The sequence below is a fragment of the Crotalus tigris genome, unplaced genomic scaffold (assembly GCF_016545835.1).
Source record: "Crotalus tigris isolate CLP2741 ecotype Arizona unplaced genomic scaffold, ASM1654583v1 scf7180000017601.7605149639:7615979, whole genome shotgun sequence".
Classification (NCBI taxonomy): Eukaryota; Metazoa; Chordata; class Lepidosauria; order Squamata; family Viperidae; genus Crotalus; species Crotalus tigris.
The window spans coordinates 1,882,301-1,903,308 of NW_024096505.1; the positions used below are offsets into that span (position 1 = coordinate 1,882,301).

General features: G+C 39.3%; 1 protein-coding gene across 7 annotated transcripts in view; it reads left to right on the forward strand.

Annotated features, from left to right (window-relative positions):
* TMPRSS3 (transmembrane serine protease 3) overlaps window positions 1–20,493 on the forward strand; it is a 29,750-nt gene extending 9,257 nt beyond the window's left edge. For 6 of the 7 annotated variants that reach the window (XM_039369046.1, XM_039369037.1, XM_039369021.1 and 3 more), the window contains 6 exons: window positions 188–353; window positions 1,696–1,865; window positions 6,012–6,107; window positions 7,639–7,781; window positions 8,704–8,856; window positions 11,164–14,961. In XM_039369046.1, the coding sequence (XP_039224980.1) occupies window positions 188–353; window positions 1,696–1,865; window positions 6,012–6,107; window positions 7,639–7,781; window positions 8,704–8,856; window positions 11,164–11,190 (755 nt within the window). In that variant the 3' untranslated portion in view covers window positions 11,191–14,961. Of the gene's footprint in view, window positions 1–187; window positions 354–1,695; window positions 1,866–6,011; window positions 6,108–7,638; window positions 7,782–8,703; window positions 8,857–11,163; window positions 14,962–19,698 lie in introns of those variants that run through there. The other variant, XR_005559831.1, reaches the window with a different exon arrangement.
* Window positions 20,494–21,008: the final 515 nt, after the last annotated feature.

A 21,008-nucleotide genomic window follows, 5' to 3' on the forward strand; every position in this document is an offset into this window, starting at 1 on the left:
TGGAGCAGAACTTTCTGATGGTGATGCCTCAGTTATTAACATGTTTGGTATAACTGCAGTTCTTTTAAATGGATAAGGACAAAATAAGGAGTTAGAAAAATTAAATCTTTTCTATTAGATAAATTAAAAAACAGGTATTTTATAGTGACAGGTATATTACAATGATTTTATTTTTCCATTCTGCCAGCATGTGGTACTAGGAGCTGGTACTCCCCACGTATTGTCGGCGGAAATGTGTCCCTGCTCCAGCAATGGCCATGGCAAGCCAGCCTTCAGTTTCAAGGATATCATTTGTGTGGGGGGTCAATCATCACCCCACAGTGGATTGTTACAGCAGCTCACTGTGTTTATGAGTAAGCATCCCATCTAGAATACTATCTTCTAAATATTTTGTGATGTTATCTCCAGTTTTCTGTTCCAATTTCCTTGTTCCAAAATGCATCCATATGAACTCTCTCACTGGATATTATCTGAGTTTTATCTTTCTGGTCTTCATGGATTTGGCCTATATACATGTTTCCCTTCTTCTGAAAAGGTGGTCTTGCTGTTGTTTTTTAAACCTTATTAAGTTGCTTCATATATTGCTTCACAACTGCATTAAAGCATTAATATGTATCATCTGTATATTTTAGTTATCAGTTCATTACAACAGTGATGGAGTCATCTTTCCTTGATTATTTTCCAAGATGCTAGTGTGATATAGAGAGGCAACTAATCGTTGACACCTTATCCTGGTTGGGCCTTAGTGGCTGGATGTGGGCTATAAGAAATTTTTAAAAGGTGATTAGATGTGATACAAAGTCATCTTCACTTAACAAAATGATGCAATTATAAGCCCATGTTACCCAGTAGACATCAATTTGGTTTTGTGCTCATGCTATAAACTTCTGCAACAGTGCCAATAGAAACCTTATATTTACTCTCTATCTTTCTTACAGAATCACTCTGAGTTATATTTCAATGGCTATCTTCCAGTACGATGTCTATGGAGATTCTCAGTCATCCAGGTCATGGTTTTCCCAAAGGTGCTTTTTCAAGAGGCAACTGGACTTTCTTTGTTTTTCCTTGAAGACGTTTTGCTTCTCATCCAAGAAGCTTCTTCAGTCCTAACTTCTTCAATCAAAATTGAAGAGGCTTCTTGGATGAGAAGCAAAATGTGTTCAAGATAAAACAAAGAAAGTCCAGTTTCCATTTGAAAAAACACCTTTGAGATGATATATTCAAACACAGTTTTGATATTTTAATTTGGATTCTGGAACTGATCTGAACTGGATTTGAAGAATGGAATTATTTGCCTAAATATCCCTGAATGTTGCTGTGAAAAGGTGGTGATGGTAGGAATTATAGGACTCATGCGAGCACCACTTGTAGAAATTTATACAGGTAGTCCTCAACTTACATCTGTAACTAAATTTGGAATTATGGTCATAAGTCATTGCAATTGTAAGTTGAGGTATCACATGACCAGACCCTAATTTTCATCATTTTTTGTGGGGTTGTGCCATGGTGATAAAGTGAATGTCACAGTGATGTGATATAAGATATATGATATTCGTATGATTTTATATTTTTGGAAAATGAAATCTTGTACATCAAAACTTAGGGAACATAAAGTTGTAAACACTACACATAGCCAATTTTAAATGTTGAAAGATATTACTTTCTTTTTTGTTTGCAATGTTTTTGCTGAAACAGTTTGTACTTACCAGGAGCGTGGAGTGTTCATGTGGGTTTAGTAATCCTGGAAGAAAGTCCTATTAATCCATACTTAGTGGACAAAATTATATACCATAAAAAGTATAAGCCTAAAACAATGAAGAATGATATAGCGTTGATTAAGCTGGCTACTCCACTTGCACTAAATGGTAATTTTGATTCCCTTAATTTTCTTTTTCTCTTGTTTTGGGTTTAAAGTTCATATTGAGAAGGGTGGCCTAGATTTATCACATGTATGATTTGCTACAGTGTCTATTTGCTTATAGGAAGAATATTATAATATGACCATGAGAAGGTGAGACCTGTCTGATGTTGGAATATTCTTTTTGTGCTTTTCATTTCTCTTAAATACTGTGTATTTGCCATGGAAAGGAACAGTAACCATTTCCAGAAGGCTTCTGTGCAGGTTTCTTATAATGTCAGACCTGGTGCTCATTTTGCAGAAGCAATTATGATGGAGAGGAAGGAAGGAAAGGCGTGGGTTGCAATTTTTATCTCAGTATCGCTGTCTTGTGGGAGAAACTACCAAAACCCAATTTGCAGAGAGAAACTGTTTCATAATTTATACAAATTTAAGAGTAGTTGAAGAGAAGTGAAGAAGACCAAGAAGCATGCCTTTTGTTTGTTCCTTTTCTGATAACTTTTTGGTAAATGAGAGTTTGTTATATCTTTAAAATAAAATCCAGATTTTAGAACTTATGCAAAGTATGCAGACTCATTTTTCCCTATTAATAGTATCATTTCAAATTTTATTCTTTCATCATTTCAGTGAAATGGTTTTTATTTTATTATGTTATGCTGTTGTATCATTGTTGTATGATATTTTGGCACAGTCAGCCAGATGTTTAGACTGGATTTGGCATTTTTATTCTACCTATCAAGTGCTTCCTCAGCACTTGGGCTAGGCCAGGGGTAAGCAACCCAAAACACTCAAAGAGCCACTTGGGCCCATTTCCCACCAAAAACAAAACACCAGGAGCCGCAAAACCCTTTTGATATCTAAAATGAAGATAACACTGCATATATCCTTTTTCACCTTTATTATAGGTGTGTGTGTGTGTGTGTGTGTGTTTGTGTGTATATGCGTGTGTGTGTGTGTGTATGTATGTATGTGTGTGTGTGTATGTATGTGTGTATATATATATATACAGCCTGACCAAAATCAACCCCGACGACGCTAACAGAATCAGACTCGAAATCACCAACATCCTCTGTACCAGCAAGCCACCCAAAAGCAACTTACCCAAAGAGGAACAGACAGCACTACGTAACCTGAAAGAAGACACCAGCATAATAATCCTACCAGCAGACAAGGGCAACGCCACGGTGGTTATGAACACATCTGACTACCAAACCAAATTAACCAACCTACTCCAAGACTCCACATACAAACCCCTAAATACAGATCCCACCACCTACCTGGAAAAAACCACCAGATCCAAAATAAAAGCCTCCCCCATTAGCGAAGAGATCCAGCAAAGAATCATTCCCAGAGAGAAATCATCCAGATGCCCCAAACTCTATGGTCTCCCCAAGATACACAAAGAAGGAACCCCACTCAGACCTATAGTCAGCTCCATAGGCTCACCTCTACAAAACCTAGCCAAATTTCTCGCCAAACAACTACAGCCCTATGCAGAATCCATCACCTCACACATAAAAAACTCATTCCAGTTTATAGAGATCATAAAGAAACAAAACTTACAGCCCAGCGACCTACTCGTGAGCTTCGATGTCATATCCCTCTTCACCCAAGTGCCTATCAAAGAAGCCTTGACAGCTATCCAAAACAAATATAACCCCCCCAAACACATCTTAGATCTGACCAACCACTGCCTATCCAACACATACTTCATCTATAATGGACAAAAATACAAACAAACAGAAGGAGCACCCATGGGATCACCCCTCTCACCTGTCATTGCCAACCTCTACATGGAACACTTTGAAACCCAAGCTCTAGAAAAATCGGATCACAAACCCAAACTCTGGCTCAGATACGTAGACGACACCTTCATAATCTGGCCACATGGGAAAGAAAAACTGGACAACTTCCTCACACACCTCAACAGCCTACACCCCAAAATACAGTTCACCATGGAAACAGAAGCTAACAACCAACTTCCCTTCCTGGATGTCTTAGTCTACAAGAAATCCAATGGCTCCCTAGGACACACCATCTACCAGAAGAAAACACACACAAACCGCTATCTGCACGCTCTCTCACACCACCACCCAGCACAGATCAACTCTGTAGCCAAGACACTCATCTCCAGAACAAAACGCTTAGCTGACGAACAACACCTAAAAACCGAACTACACACTCTCACCAATGTACTAACATCCAATGGATTCCATAGAAATAAGATTACAAACCTAATCCAAAAAGAAACCCCCACTAAAATCCAAGACAAAGAACAAGAAAACGGCAAAGCCCTCCTCCCATACATAAAAGGCACCACAGACAGAATCAGTAAGATCCTCCATAAACACAACATCAAAACAGCATTCTGCACAAACAGAAAAATATCCACCATCCTTAGAAACCCCAAAGATAAAATTGAATTAGAAAATCAAGGAGTATACGAAATCCCATGCACCACTTGTCCCACCACATACATCGGACAAACCAACAGAAGAATAAGTGCACGCATTGAAGAACATAAGAACTCAGTCAAAAAAGAGGAACCAACATCTTCCCTGGTCCAACACCTTAAAGCCACAGGACATGAAATTGACTTTAAAAATACCAGAACCATTGCCAAAAGTGAACATTTTAATAACAGAATAATCAGAGAAGCCATCGAGATAGAAAAACGCCCACACAGCATGAACAAGCGAGATGATACCTCCCGCCTACCAGCCATTTGGAAACCCGCCCTTATTGACAAACGACTCCCTAACACAAAAAATGATACCAGACCCACACTCACAAAAACCACACAGGATGTCACCACCACACATCCACGCAAAAAACAAACCCAAAGCCACACCGATGATGAGGCACGACCACAAACCAGAAGCCAGACCACAGCTGCATCATTAGCCACTTTAAACCCCTCCAATCCATACATGAAGCAAACTGACACCCTCCATGAAGAGGAGGCACGACCACGAACGCGAAGCCAAAAAATAGCAAGGCAGCCCAAAATCTTAAACCCCTCTGCAACTCAGACTAACCTGAGCACAACCACACACCAGCCAACAGAACAGCCAATCAGAGCACAGCCAACCCCCCAGCCAATCAGAGCACAGCCAAGCCCCTAACCAATCAAAACACACCTCCACCCAATCAGAACGTGGGAGAAAACCCGAACAACCAAAGACCCATATATATATATATATATATATATATATATATATATATATATATACACACACACACACACACACACACACACACACACACACACACACACATACACACACACACACACACACACACACATTAAAAATAAAAGTAAAAATATGACTCTTGGGAATATCCATACTATTAAAACAATGATCACCAGGAGAATGCTTTAAGAGAATAGAATTACATACACACAGAGGTAAAAAAAGGATATATGCAGTGTTATCTTCATTTTAGATGTCAAAAGGGTCTCTCTCTCTCTCTCTCTCCCTCCCTCTCTATTTGCCCTTGGTCTGCCACTCCTCTTCCCCCACTCTCTTTCTTTCTCTTTTCTCCCTCTCTCTCTCGCTCCCTCCCTCTCTCTCTTTCTCTCCCCCCTATCTGCTGCTCACCTGGCAAGCTTTAAACTGTTGTCCAACAAGCTCAGGAGTAAGCAACCTCGTCTCTTTTATGACTCGTGGACTTCAACTCCCAGAATTCCTGAGTCAGCCTAGCTGGGCTAGCTAGCTCTCTCCTGCCCTTCCTGCTTCCTGCTTCCTGCAGAGAGGCAGCAAAGGGAGGAGTTCCGCCCAGTAAGCTTTTCAGCTCTTCGGAGAACACTGTGAGTGCCGCATGCGGTTCCGGAGCCGCAGGTTGCCGACCTGTGGGCTAGGCAGATGTTGTTGCTTAATGATGTTAAAGATATTGTTATTATTATTTTAGGGGTTCATAGATTTGTGTAGATTCAGAATTGGATTTTTAATTCAAATAGTTTAAGAACTGGATGTTCAATTCAGTAATAGGAAGTGTCTTGTCACTTTCCCACAACTCTCTATAATCTCCCAAAGTTGTAGTTCTACACAAGAAGTATTTGAAGAACTGTATTTAAATTTTTAAAAGTTCTGAATCTTTAGAAGAAAGATGAGGGATATGATCTCACAGTGAATGTTGTTTGCTTAAACAGGTCTTATAGAACCAATTTGCCTTCCTAATTTTGGAGAACATTTTCAAGAAGGAAAAATGTGTTGGATATTAGGATGGGGAGCGACAGAAGAAGGAGGTATTCATTTAAGTGTTTGAAAGTGTCTTTTTTTCAACCAAACTTTGTCACATGTGAAAAATTAACTCAAGACATTCCCATTAATATCCTTCTATAAATATAACTTCTCAATAAGTTATATTTTATATTTCTAAAACAGAAAAAGGTTTTAAACACAAAATGGAAATAGAATTACTATGAGCTGCTAATTATTGCTTTATGCACCAATAAACGAATAAATAAATAAATAAATAAATGATTCCTTTTTAGAAATATGAAAATCATCTCCTATCAGCCTTAGCCTGTTTTCTCTAAGGGAAAAGACTGTAGGAGATGCTCCAAACATCGGACAATACCAAATTGTCTACTTCTTAAAGTATAAATACCACACATTACTTTTGCAACGTATGGAAATTTGATTAGTCTATAGCAGGGTGTCAAACTGTTGGCCCGCAGGCCGGTTGCATCATACGGAGGCCACGCCCACCCCAGTTCCAGCAATGCAAAAAAAGTCACGATACGTCACGACACGTCACGTGGCGCAGTGAGTTTGACACCCGTGGTCTATAGTTTGATCTGCATACAATTAATTTTTGACTTTTCACTCTTCTGAATTTTGTATTGCAATTTCTGCTTAAAAATTACACACATTTAAAAAAAATTAAAATTTATTATTATTATTTTATTTTCATCCTACCATTTTATATTCCCCCTTCTCTTTTCCCCACAACAAGTGAATGGGGTTAAGGATGAGTGACTGGCTTATGCCTAAGGCAGGACTAGAACTCACAATTTGCTGGTTTCTATGCCAACCAAAATTGCATCATACTAGGACAAGTCACACATTGTGCTGTGTACAACAAAGGGCATATTATGAAAAATTATACACAACATGAAAATTTAATCTTGTTTTTTGTTTTCAAATTGCAAAAACTATACAATAAGGACTATAGCTGACCATAGATAAAATAAGTCAGATTTGGGAAGACTGCTCCATCTCTACTTCATTCCTGGTCCTGGAAGGTAGTAGGGATTACTTTAGTTGAGATTAATAATTCAATGTTTTGCTCTTTGAATGTCAAGTTAAATGTCAAAAATTTCAGTGCATTAACTCAGTGTTTCTCAACCTTGGCCACTTTAAGATAGGAGGACTTCAACTCCCAGAATTCCCCATGATGGCTGGCTGGGGAATTCTCGGACTTGAAATCCACCCATTTTAAAGTGGCCAAGGTTGAGAATCACTGCATTAGCCTATACATCGTTTTGAATTAGTTCTTTTTGGGACATTAAAATTCCTTCTAAACAAACAAACAAATAAATAAAAATAGTTGATACGTGTGGCCCATAACCTATAAAACAGCAATACATATACATAGCTAACGAATAAACATATTTACTTTATTTATGAATATAAGACTAATAAAATATATTAAATTATAGGAAATCTTCTTAGGATATACTATGTATACTTTATCACAGCTTATAGCTTTTTAAAAAAGCCATCTTAACACAGAAATGAAAAAAAAAACTAATTATTGTCTTGGACTATCAGGAGATACTTCAGAAACAATGAAATACGCTGGTGTCCCTTTAATTTCTAACAAAGTATGCAATCATGGAGAGGTTTATGGAGGAATTGTGGCTTCATCAATGCTCTGTGCAGGTTATTTAAAAGGAGGCATAGATACCTGTCAGGTAAGAACATTTCTTATTGGTACATGTCTAAATTTATTGCTTATAACCCCTATGGAAACTTTGTCATTAAGACATATGCAAACACACTACTTTTAAAGAAAATCTCTACAGAATTTCTACATGACATTTAATGACAATTTTTTTTCATCTCAGCCATAGGAAAAAGTTCATGTATCACATCAGCCTGTGGTCAAATTATAAATGCATGCAAATAGAAATGATGTAGGAGATGTGAGGAAACACCACTAGGAATATTGTAAATTAAGGATTTCCCCCACCACGTCTTGTTTAGGGGAACATAAGAAAAGGAAGGATGGTAAGCATCCAAAGCTTAGCTGTTGAATACAGAAGATCCCAGTTTCAGTTTTTGGCAAGGATCTGCTCCTGCTTCTTACAGAAATATTGTTCTTCAGTTGTGTAAAGCCTGGATAAGGTGGTTTGGGATTCTGGGAGTTGCTTCCCACCCTTTTACAGAAGAAGCCAAGTTGAGGGAAGCAGAAGAGAATAACCATGATCAGCCTGATAGGTTGATCATGGTTATAGCCAAAACTGGCTGGGGAAGTCTGGAAATTGAAATCCACACATCTTCAAGAGGCCAAGGTTGAGAAACACCGAGCTGTATGATAATGACAAAAGGAAGTTTCTTTTTTTTTTGCAATATACATGTCAGTCTCTCAGAAAAGTGATGTTGTGGACTCATCATAGAGACAGAGTCTTCCTCTTCATTTGCAGTTGCTAAGCAGCTGGAGTAAAATCGTACACTTGCTTAATTAATTGCTCTACTGACTTCTAAGATGGTAGTCCTTAAAATATGGTGTAGTTAAAAGGTAGCAAATGTCCTCAAAATTATATGTGCTCAGATAGTGATCAGCGATATTTTTCAGACATGGCCGCACCACGTTATGTTTTTCTGTCTTTTCAGGGAGACAGTGGGGGGCCACTGGCATGCAAAGACATGAATACTTGGAAGTTGGTAGGAACAACCAGCTTTGGGGTGGGCTGTGCAGAAGAAAACAAACCTGGAGTCTACAGCCGCATCACCTCATTTCTGGATTGGATACATGAACAAATGGAGGTTGATTCTCTGATAGTTTCTTTTCCTGGCCTAATCTTATTGTTTTCAATGGGAGCAGGCAGGCAGTTATGTTTCCTTTTGCTCAGTTGCAACCTTTTCCCCCAGGGACATATGTAGTGGGGGATTAAATAGTCAAGGTGGCAGCCGCTACTGTGTGCTCAGACCCCAACCCTTTTTGGCATCCATCAACACATATAAAAAGAAATGAACTTCAATGATGTGGTTGCATTTGCCATCTTAATTCCTTTCTCCCTGCATATGTTCGTATTTCTCTGTTGCAAATACGTGAGTGGCACAACAGAAAGGGATTTTGCTTAATCTGCAGCTGATTTCATACTATATTAAGTTGACAATTGTAAGAGCAATGGTTGAAATCCAGTGTTTATTATGTGGGTGGGAAGAAACCCAACCTTAATCTGTGTAGGAGGGGAGACTTTGATAAAATGCAAGATTTATGCCAGAAGGCTGAGTGTCAATTGAACTTTGTTGACATTTGGCAAATAGGATAGTCCTGCCGCACCCCAATATACTTCTATTTATCCAGGGATAAAACAGGAGAAAGATTAGATTTGCAGAGCTATGCTTAATCATTTCCTGCTTGGTTTTGCATTGCCAATTAGAGCCAATTATTTCAGGAACATGAGTACATATTCCTAAGAGAGTAGCAGGCTTCATGCGGGACACCTCCCAATGCACTATTTCACTTATCTGCAGAATAACAAACCGCTTAAGGTGATCTAGTCATCATACTGATGTTATCACTCTTTCTGAGCAAAACTGGCTTAATCCTTAGACTATACAATAGGTGTAGTAAAGGAATGAACAAGCTCTGTTGTAAATGAAACAGAATCAAACATGATATGGAGGTGTAATAAAACAATGTAAAGACCAAATGTGGGTATCACGATTGATATGCCCATAGGAACTGTGATCCCTGACTTACATAACAGCTGTTAGACTCTCATCAATGAATAATAGATGAATAAACAGCCACTGTTTTAATTAAGCCATTGAAAGAAGTTTAGAATGTAATGACAATTTAGGAAGAACATTTGATGTACACAAAAGCTGCATGAATGTTAGCCTAGCACAGGGGTCAGCAACCTTAAACAATCAAAGAGCCATTTGGACCCATTTCCCACAGAAAAAAAAAAACCACTGGGAGCCACAAAACCCTGCTGCTTCCCCTCCCAGCACTCTACTCCTGCTGCTGCTTACCCCCCTGTGCAGAGTGCCCTGCCGCTGCTTTTCCCTCCTACCTCCCCTGCACCGAGCACCCTGCTGCCATGGCTTTTCCCAGCAGTGAAGATGGAGTTTGGGAGGCAGCGGCAGGGCATAGCCCAGGCATGGCCCAGCAGCAAAGCTCGTCCTCCCCACTCAAGGTGCAGCAGCAGGATTATTCTCAATAAGGCGGGTGCAGATGAGCGAGCAATGCACCTAGCTCTTATTGTTTGAGAGCAATCCCGCTTCTGTGCCTCTGCTTTCTTCAACCATGATTCCCCCCCCTCCCCAGCCAGCCAGCTCTTCATGAATTTAACTTGGACATAAAAATGTTTCACCACCTTTATCAATATTACAAAGAAAAGTTTAAGAACTTTAATTGTACTTGATCGGGTTCAGTCATTTTCCTTCAGTCACTCTCTTGGCATCTTGGAGGAGGACTGGGAGCCGCAGTAGAGGAATGAAAGAGCTGCATGCGGCTCCAGAGCCACGGATTGCCGACCCCTGGCCTAGCACCTTTCCCATGGTTTGTCTATGCATGGATCGTCTGATTCTGAGTCAATATCTTTCCATAAATTTTGGAGATACTGATTATGAAGATCTATGTGGATGTGTTCACTAGTATTATCTCCACGTGAACTTGCCACATGTGTTTTACAGTAAACGGCATTAACAATCACAGCATCCTTCTGTAATGAAGAACGTAGTTATCAGTTATGATGAATCTTAACTTTTAATTTTTTCAACAAAAGACAAAGGCACAAGTGGTCAATTGATTCCCATGAATTAGAGTAAGTGAAATATTTTAAGTACTTGGGCAAAATATTTGAAGCCTCTAGGAAATTAACAGCCCAAGCAAATTCTGCCACTTCTACTGCCCAAAGGAGTACACTATAAACTAAATTTTATAGGCAACAGGGGACAAATTACATTCCAGCATCAGTCACGTTGTTTATGGCCAATTTATGTGGGATGAAACTTGGCCTATATACAAACCTAAGGGCTTATGAAAGCACTTAATTTCCTTAGGACTTTGTTCAGGATCCCAAAATGCACTCCTAATGCAATCTTGATTTTTATCCATAGAGAGAAGAGTGGAAGGGAGACGGTTAGCATCTTCATCATCATCATCATCATCATCATCATCATCATCATCATCATCATGCATTCATCTAAATGCTCTACAATTCATTTTCAGCTTTTTTTGTACTTTTGTACAAAGGTGCTGCAATTTTTAAGTTTAATCCATCTATCATGTCCTTCACTAGGGCTGGTTTAACACTATCAACATCTGCCTATCCCAGGTCCTTTAGAAAGACTTGCTAAGTGGATAAAAATGCCAAACCCAATCAAACATCTGGGTGACTGTGCAACCAACCTTAATTAGAGAACACAGATTATGTGGTCCCTGCTAGCCAACCCCAAAGCCAAACTGTGTTCAGATCAGTTGTTTATTACACAGTTGGACAGATGTCCAGACTGGATTTGCCATTTTTATCTACCTATTGAGTCCTTCCCAAGGACTTGGGATAAATAGATGTTTGATGGTGTTTAAAAATACTGCAGCAACATATAAGCTGCCTTTTGCAATTGACTAATGGTGAATTTGTCAATGACGATGGTATTCAAGTGATGCTCCAGTTGTTTTGGGATTGCACCTAAGTTATCTATGACTATGGGTACTATTTTGCTTTCTTTTGCCACAGTCATTCTATTTTTATTTGCAGGACTTTATATTTTATTATCTTCTTTCTCTTTTCTTCTACTTCTCCAGGTATTGCCATGTCCACTATCCAGACTTTTTTGTCTTTCTTATCAACAGTTGTTAAGTCTGGGTTGTTAAGTGTCAGATGCCTATCTGTTTGAATTCTAAAGTCCCAAAGCACTTTTACTTCTTCATTTTTTATTACTTTTTATATTTTGTAGTCCCACCAGGTCTTACCTGCAGGCAAATGGTATTTCTTGCAGATATTCCAATGCACCATTATTGCTACTTTATTGCATCTTTGCAATCAGTCTGTGTCTTCCATTGTACCATTGATTTTTGCACAAACTTCTGATATTTCTTACTGTTATTTGTAAGCACTTGATTATTCAATCATGTAGCAGAGAGTTGAATGCCTTCTTGTAATCACTCCACACTATATACAAGTTGATCTCCCTCTTCTTGCAGTTTTTCACAATCATCTTGTCAATTAGTTGTTCTTTTGTTTCTCTGCTATTTAGGTACTTTCCTTTCTGCTCAGGTGGAGAAAGCTTGTTTTCCACTAGATGTTGTTGGACTATATCAGCTATTACACTAGTTAGCAATTTGAAAGTTGTTTGCAAGCAAGTAATTAGCCTGTACAGTAGTTGCCTGGTGCTACCCCTTTCGTTGGATCTGTCATTATCAGGTACATTTTGCCAGATGTTAGCCACTCTTCAATTTCACTTCCTTGCAGTACATTTTTAAATTGCTTGGCAAAAAGTAAGTGTAGAGCTGTCAGATGCTTCAACCAAAAATCATGCAGTTCATCTTCACCCGGTGCTGATCAATTCTTGGTTTTCCTTGCCTTTTTCTACATCATTTCTGCTGTTATTACAAGTTCTTTTATTTCTTCTTTATTCTTATCCACCTCCTTTAGCCAAGTTGCATTCTTGTTGTATTTCTTTGGGTTATTCCATATTTGTGCTTGTTGAGTTATTCACTGCAGTTTCTCCATTGATGGATTGCTAGAAATGTTTCTGATTAGATTGAAATTGGAGATTCTGCCTATAATTTGCAATTCAAGCTTTGTATCTGCTGATCCTCTTGGCTATAGCTCTTATTTGCAATTTTATTATTATTTTATTATTTTCCTCATTTCTAAGTAGTATTTTTTGATTGGGTATTTTTTGGTCTTCTTGTTCTTCAACTTTTTTTTATTTCATATGTTCTAGCTTGCTTTCATTTGATCTCAGCTTGCTGATCTTATTTTCTAGCCTAATCTTCCATTTTGGGTGTGTATCCCAGATATTCAGTTGTAACTGCAGCTGTACTATAAATTAGTTGGTTTGTTTCATGTCGCAACTGGTGCTTAGATTTGATATTACAATATTGGCATCTTTTAATGCTTGGGCTAGCTATTTCTTTGGAACAAGCTTCAATTTAAGCAACCTTATTCTATTGTTTTTGTACTGTTCTAAATATTCAGTTGTACTTTCTTTCAATTTTTCTACTTCTTTAGTGATAGAGCTTTGTTCTTTGTGAAGAAAGGGAGACAGTGCCTGGTTTTTAATGAAAACAATTCTATATCTGTGCTGGCTTCCGCTACTACCAACTCCCTCTGGTTTGCCTCTACAGTCTGAGGTACTTATAGCAAGGCTTTGATTTCTTTGCCCTGTTCAGACTTTTGTAGGTCTTCCAATGCTGCTTCTATGGATACTTTATTTTGTATTATAAATCATTGATCTGCTAGCCTTTGTTCTGTTATTTCTGATTCTGGATGTTGTTTTTCCGGACTTGGTGCATTCATTTCAAATATTCTCTTCTTGTTGGACTTAATAACAGATCATTGTTTCTTTGTTTTCTATCACTGCATATTTGCGATGAGTAAACACCTTTCCCTCCAGTAGTTCTGCAACTGCTGGCCTTGGTTGCTCAGCCAACAGTCCTAAGTCTGATAGCCTGTTTTTCACCAAATGCCCAGGAACTCCAACAACTAGCATGGTCGTTGTTGACCTGGGCCATGACCAAGCCAATATGAGTTTCAGTAATTTACATCTCACCATATTTTTTTATGGGAAAGACACTCTTTGTCTGACTCCTCTGATGAGATGTGTCCAGTATGGTTGAACCTCTGGTTTAGATCTTATCTTCCTCAGAGTACACAAGCTCTGCAACCATGTCAAGACAGTGCCTCAGTGGGTATCAGGGTAGCCCATAATTGGTCAGAGAACAGAAATTGTGTGGTCCCTGGTAGGAAGCACCAGAGTCAAGTTGAGTTCAAATCAGTATTATTATATGGTTGTTGCACAGTCAGAGAGATGTTCAGACTGGGATTTGGCATTTTTGTTTACAAATCAACTCATTTCCAAGGACCTGGGATAAGCAGATATGGATGTTTGATGGTGTAAACCACCCAGTGGGGTACTGTGGTTGCTAGTAGATTTGAAGTTGTTATTCCGAATGTTGATCCAGTGATTTAGCTATTACATCACAGTGAAATGCATTTAATTAATTAAAATCTGCATTCAAGGCAAAGTAGAGAAAGCTGCAAAATGAAATTTTGGTGAGAAAAAGCAAATAATCCTTTAAAAACAGCTCACAAAGAGAAAGTTTATTCTGTCCTACAATAGGGAATCTGAAGTAAACCTCTCCTGGGAAAGGAAATATCAATCTTTGGGATGATCTCACCTTCTGGTCCTCAATATTGACTAGATCCTCAGTAGTCCTGATTCTGGTTGTTGTTACTAAATGCTAGTTTGGTGTATAATAGGGCTGGCCTCATCCATGAACTGATAGTGGATGAGGCAACTAATCTGGCATGTATAACCAGGTTGGATCCAGCAGGGGATGTTTCCATCTTTGAAATATACCTACCTGGGATTTGAGTCTGAAATCAATTGCAGTCCTATACCAGGGAGGGTGGGACTGTGTTATGAGAAGGTGATCTAATGATTTTTAGGGACACTGTGCCATATATTAGCCAAATGTAAAGTTTCATGATTGAAGTCGGGCCCTAGAAAGCAGTTGGATTTGTTGCTGCTATACCAGCCTTCTTATCTGAGCTGTCTTACTCTGTTGTGGAGTTAGTAATAGTAATAGTAGTAAAGTTGGAAGGGACCTTGGAGGTCATCTAGTCCAACCCCCTGCTCGGGCAGGAAACCCTACACCATTTCGGACAAATGGCTGTCCAGTCTCTTCTTAAAAACTTCCAGTGTTGGAGCATTTACTGCTTCTGGAGGCAAGCTGTTCCACTGATTAATTGTTCTCACTGTCAGGAAGTTTCTCCTAGTTCTAGGTTGCTTCTCTCCTTGATTAGTTTCCACCTGTTGCTTCTTGTCCTGCCTTCAGGTGCTTTGGAAAATAGCTTAATTCCCTCTTCTTTATGGCAGCCCCTGAGATATTGGAATACTGCTATCATGTCCCCCCCTTGTCCTTCTCTTCGTTAAACTAGACATACCCAATTCTCGCAACCGTTCCTTATATGTTTTAGCCTCCAGTCCCCTAATCATCTTTGTTGCTCTTCTCTGTACTCTTTCTAGAGTCTCAACATCTTTTTTACATCGTGGTGACCAAAACTGGATGCAGTATTCCAAGTGTGGCCTTACCACGGCATTGAAGAGTGGTATTAATACTTCACGTGATCTTGATTCTATCCTCTGTTAATGCAGCCTAGCACTGTGTTGGCCTTTTTGGCAGCTGCAGCACACTGCTGGCTCATATTTAGGTGATTGTCTACTAGGACTCCGAGGTCCCTCTCACAGTTACTACTATTGAGCATGGTGCCACCTATGCTGTACTTGTGCATTTGGTTTTTCTTGCCTAAATGTAGAACCTTGCTTTTTTCACCATTGAATTTCATTTTGGTAGTTAGTGCCCAGTGTTCAAGTCTGTCCAGATCCTTCTGTATCTGAAGCCTGTCTTCTGGAGTGTTGGCTATTCCTGCCAGCTTGGTGTCGTCTGCAAATTTGATGAGTTCCCCATCTATCCCTTCATCCAAATTGTTGATGAAGATGTTGAAGAGTACTGGTCCCAGAACAGAGCCCTGGGGCACCCCACTACACACTTCCCTCCATATAGATGCAGTTCCATTGAGGACCACTCGCTGAGTACGGCCGTCAGCCAGCTACGGATCCATCTGGTGGTGATTCTGTCTACCCCACATTTTTCTATCTTATCAAGTAGTAGGTTGTGATCTACTTTATCAAATGCCTTACTGAAGTCCAAGTAAATTATGTCCACAGCATTCCTCTGATCCACTAATTTTGTCACTTGGTCAAAGAATGCAATAAGAGTTGTCTGGCATGATCTATTTTTGACAAACCCATGTTGGCTTTTAGTAATGACTTTGTTTGCCTCTAGGTGTTCGTTGATTCGTTGTTTGATTATCTTTTCCAGGATCTTCCCATGTATTGAGGTCAGGCTGATAGGTCTGTAATTTCCTGGATCCATTTTTTTTCCTTTTTTGAGGATGGGAACTACATCAGCTCTTTTCCAGTCCTCTGGTAGTTCCCCTGTGTTCCAGGATCTTTGAAAAATATAGTTCAGTGGCTCCGATATCACATGTGCCAGTTCCTTGAGAACTCTGGGGTGTAATCCATCTGGTCCTGGAGATTTGAACTCATCTAGGCTGGACAGGTGCTCACTAACCATTTTCTTGCCTATCTTAACTTGTGTTTCTGTTTTGTTTTTTATTTCACTATTTTTGATAGTTTGGTCTGTTTTTTCCCTTTGTGTAAAGACAGATGCAAAAAATGAGTTAAATAGTTCTGCTTTCTCCCTGTTGCTTGTCACCTTCTTGCCACTTCCACCCACTAATGGACCAATCATTTCCTTCCCTTTTTTCTTGTTTTTTACATGTTGAAAGAAGCTTTTTTTGTTATTTTTGACTTTGGTCGCAAGCCTCAGTTCATTTTGAGCCTTGGCTTTCTTCACTTCATCTTTGCAGGCTCGGGCTATTTGCTGATATTCTGACTTAGTTATGTTCCCCTCTTTCCCCTTTCTATACTTGTCCTTTTTATCTTTCAATTTGTCAGAGAGTTCTTTATGCAGCCATGCTGGTTTCTTTTGAGAGCTGTTATTTTTCCTCTTTGTTGGTATTGTGCTAGACTGTGCTTTTATTCTCTCATTTTTCAAAATTTCCCAAGCTTCTTGAGTTGTTTTCCCCTTGAGGATTCTCATCCATGGAATCCTTCCCAAGCCCTCTCTAAGTTTATTGAAATTAGCTCTCTTGAAGTCCAAGACTCTAGTTTGACTGTGTTCTATTGGTTGTGCTTCTATAATGTTGAATTCTAATAGTGCATGATCACTTCCTCCCAGGGTTCCTATGGCTCCAACACCGTCTATAATTTCATCTCTGTTAGTGAGAATTAGATCCAAAATGGCTAATCCCCTAGTTCCATTCTCTACTTTTTGGGAGACAAAGTTGTCTGCTAGGTTTGCCAGGAACCTGTTTGATCTTCCACTTGGTGCGGAGTTTGTCTCCCAGTTGATGTCAGGGTAGTTAAAGTCCCCATTACTATTGTGATGTGCTTCCTACATACCTTAGTTAGCTGACTAGCAAAAAGTTCATCTATTTCCTCTGTTTGGTTGGGTGGTCTGTAGTATACACCTATGGCAATGTCATTTTCCCCCCCCTTTTATATTGACCCAAATGCATTCAAGACAGTTTTTATCATTGTTGTACTCTATTTCTGTGAAGATGTAGTTATTTCTTATATAGAGAGCAACTCCACCTCCTCTTTTATTTGGTCTGTTTCTTTTAAATAATTTAAATCCCTCTAGCTGTGTGTTCCATGTGTGAGTTTCATCCCACCATGTTTCCGTAATGGCAACAATATCGTATCTGCCCTCATTAACCTGAATTTCTAGTTCACCCTGTTTGCTGTTCATACTTTGTGCATTGGTGTATAAACATTTGAGTCCTTTGTGGGTGGCCCTGTGTTTCCTTTCTACATAACCTGTGTGGTGCCTGAGTTCCCCTATTGTCTTACCACCTATTTGGTTAGTGCACTTTATATGGCACTCGCTATTAGAGGCTTCATTTTGATTGGTAGCAAGGTTGGTATTCTTGTCCACACACACATCTGTGCTACATGCACTGATAGCCCTATAGTTTTTAAATTGCCGGGGACAGGGTTGTTCCATATCAATTAACTCCCTGTCCCCGCTGTTTAGTTTAAATTTCCCTCCAGAAAATCTGTGAATTTATAGCCGAGTAACTCAGTCCCTTTTTTTGATGGATGCAAACCATCTCTTTTGTACATCTTTTGATTGGACCAGCTACTGACATCGTGACTAATATATCCAAAGCCTTCCCCTTTACACCATTCCTTTAGCCACATATTGAATTGTGCTATGCGCTGGCCTTTTCCGTTTTGCTCCTTATACACTGGTAAAACCTCTGAGAAAGTAAGCCTACAGCCTATTCTGCTAAGTTCCTTCCCCAAGCTCTGGAAATCATTCTGCACAGAGAGTACATCTTTTTGGGACAGATCATTAGTGCCAAGGTGTACAATAGCCTCCACATCACAGTTCTTGCTGCCATTCTTGATTATTTTAGAAATACGCTTCTTGTCCCTACTGGCAGTAGCACCTGGAAGACACCTGACCTCTTTCAAAGCCTCTGTGTCCTTTCCTAAATTTACATCCCTTATAATTGAATCACCTACCAGAAGGTAGCTTCTCTTTTTGGGAGCCTTTCTATTCTTGCATGACTGATGTGCAATACCTGATTCACACTTCTCCCTATCAAAATCTAGTTCTTCATCTCGGACCACAATCCCCTGCTTATTTGAGTTATCTTCACAAATACCTTTACCAGTCTCCTTAATGTCCCTAATAGTAGAATAGTAGAATCTCCTAGACCAGTAGTTCTCAACCTTTTCTTCACCATGGGCCCCTTTAAATACCTTTTGTAGCTATGGACCACTACCACATACCCCCAAGACTTAACTCAAGATTTAAATCATAACATTTCTTCAAGCCTTTGCAGACCCCCCGTGACAACATCATGACCCCCCCAGGAGTCCATGGACCACAAGTTGAGAACCACTGTCCTAGACTGTTGGGTCTGTGAGACTTCAATCTACAGTCCTGAGGCATTGAACTGGAGGTGGCTTGAGAGTTCACAGCCAACATGGCAACTCCAGACCCGAACATAAATTACACAACTGTCACACATCAGGTCTTTTTCTTTTCCTGAAACAGTTTCAATGTGATTTGAAAACACAGAATGTTACAGTTAGTCCTTTGTCATGGTATGATCACACTGGGGTCTGCATGACTTGAAGAGACAAAAAAAAAAGTGTATCTTAAAAGACGTAAAAGATGGTGAAAAATGTTTGCTATTAAGAACATAAGGTCCTAAGTGTCAGGGAGTGATCTGCCACTGCCCTGGCAACAGAGAAATAACTTTGTCTACTGTCTATTTTACTGTCCTGAAGAGGCATCAGGAGGACACTCCATTGAAAGTATATGCATGGTTAGGAACATAATGGATCTAGCTGATCATTCAAACCTGATCATCAGGTCCTGGGTTGTGAAGTTTTTTAAAACTCAAAATGAATACTTTGAATTGGACAATATATTAAATTTGGACCAGTCAACTTCTCAAAACTATTCTGTACTATAAGTGTATGTGATGTTACTAATGCATGTAGATTGAGCATAATGAATACTTTGTGACTTAAATCAGAGACGTATATTTGTGAAATAACTCATGAATGGCTAACTCTGTGCTGCCACATTAGAAGGAAACTTCATTATAATGTCTAAATAATCTTCAGAGGCAATCCCACACTTTATATATATCAAAAAATTGATATATAAATTATATACATATATGCAGTATTTCCTCGTGATCATTTCAGTTACTTTAAAATATGTTTCTCGATGGAATATTTATAATTGGTTCCATATTGTTTAACTTTTGAAAGGTATTGCAAGAATTGTATAGTAACAGACTATACTATAAAAGAAAATAAACAAAAGCAAAAATAGAAGACAAGAAATTCTATGGAGAACTAAAAGGGATTCTGCAATAAAGTACTGTATGGACATTAGATCTCTCAATTCTAAATGAGCTTGCAGATATCATCATAAAGTCCTTTTCTCTATTCCTTGTGGAATCACAAAGAACGGCTACAGTGCTAGAAAATTGGAAAAGATCAAAGGTTTTTATCTTCAAAGAGAATGCCAAGGTAATTAAGACCCTTCAGTTTAGCTGACCATGGGAATGTGGTGGATGTAGCATATCTGTGCCTTCTCTATAAGGTAGAATATCTTATAGAGGGCACAGGAAATAGTCTTGAAGGACAGGAAGAAATGCTCCTACTAAAGCAATGATTAGAGAAGCTTAGTTTGAGTACTTTCCAAGAAACTAATTTGAGAAAACACCTCAGACAGGTCCCTCTGTCATTCATATAAAAATACAATGAGGGAGAGGAATAGCCACTCAGAAGATTCTGTTATTATATGTCAAGCCCAAGCAACAGGTCAACAGTTGACCTGAAGAGTTCAAGTTGACTACTGAAATTCTACCTATAATATAGGAATTGTCTCCAGATGGCTGTCCTTCCCTTGGGAACAAACAGATAAGGTTCCATGGAGCTTGGGGTGGGGGAGGGTATCAGTCCTAGATCTCTTGACAATTCAAGATTAACTCCCCACTTGATTCTTCTTTTCTGCATGGCTGGACATTTCCCAGCAGCACAGCTGCTCCAATAAAAGTAGTTTTAACCCTATAATGGCATTGGTTTCTAGTCTGTCTACCCTATAGGGCTGGCATACTTTGACTTCAGCAAAACATTCAATAAAGCATTCAAAGTAGGTGAAAAGCTTTGGGCTGGAGTTGGCTACCATTAGACGCATACAGAACTAGTTGAACAATTTTATTAGTTAGTTTGTTTTTTATTTATAAAATTTATTGGCCATCCATCTTACTACAGGATAAGGCAGCTTACAGTCATAAAAATATGCCTATACATGTACAATTAAAACATAAATAATTAAAACCAACATTAAAACCTGGGGAGGATGGGGTTGGAGTGGGGGGAGGTGGGATCGATTGTTACTCAATCAACCACTACCACTGTGCTGTTTCCCCTACCCGGGGCTCCAAGCCAACTGGTAGAGCTGCATCTTTAGGCCTTTACGAAAGGATAGGAGGGTTGGGGCCACCCTCACATCAGGAGACAAGATGTTCCAGAGGGCAGGAACAACAGCAGAGAAGACTCTCCTCCTGGAC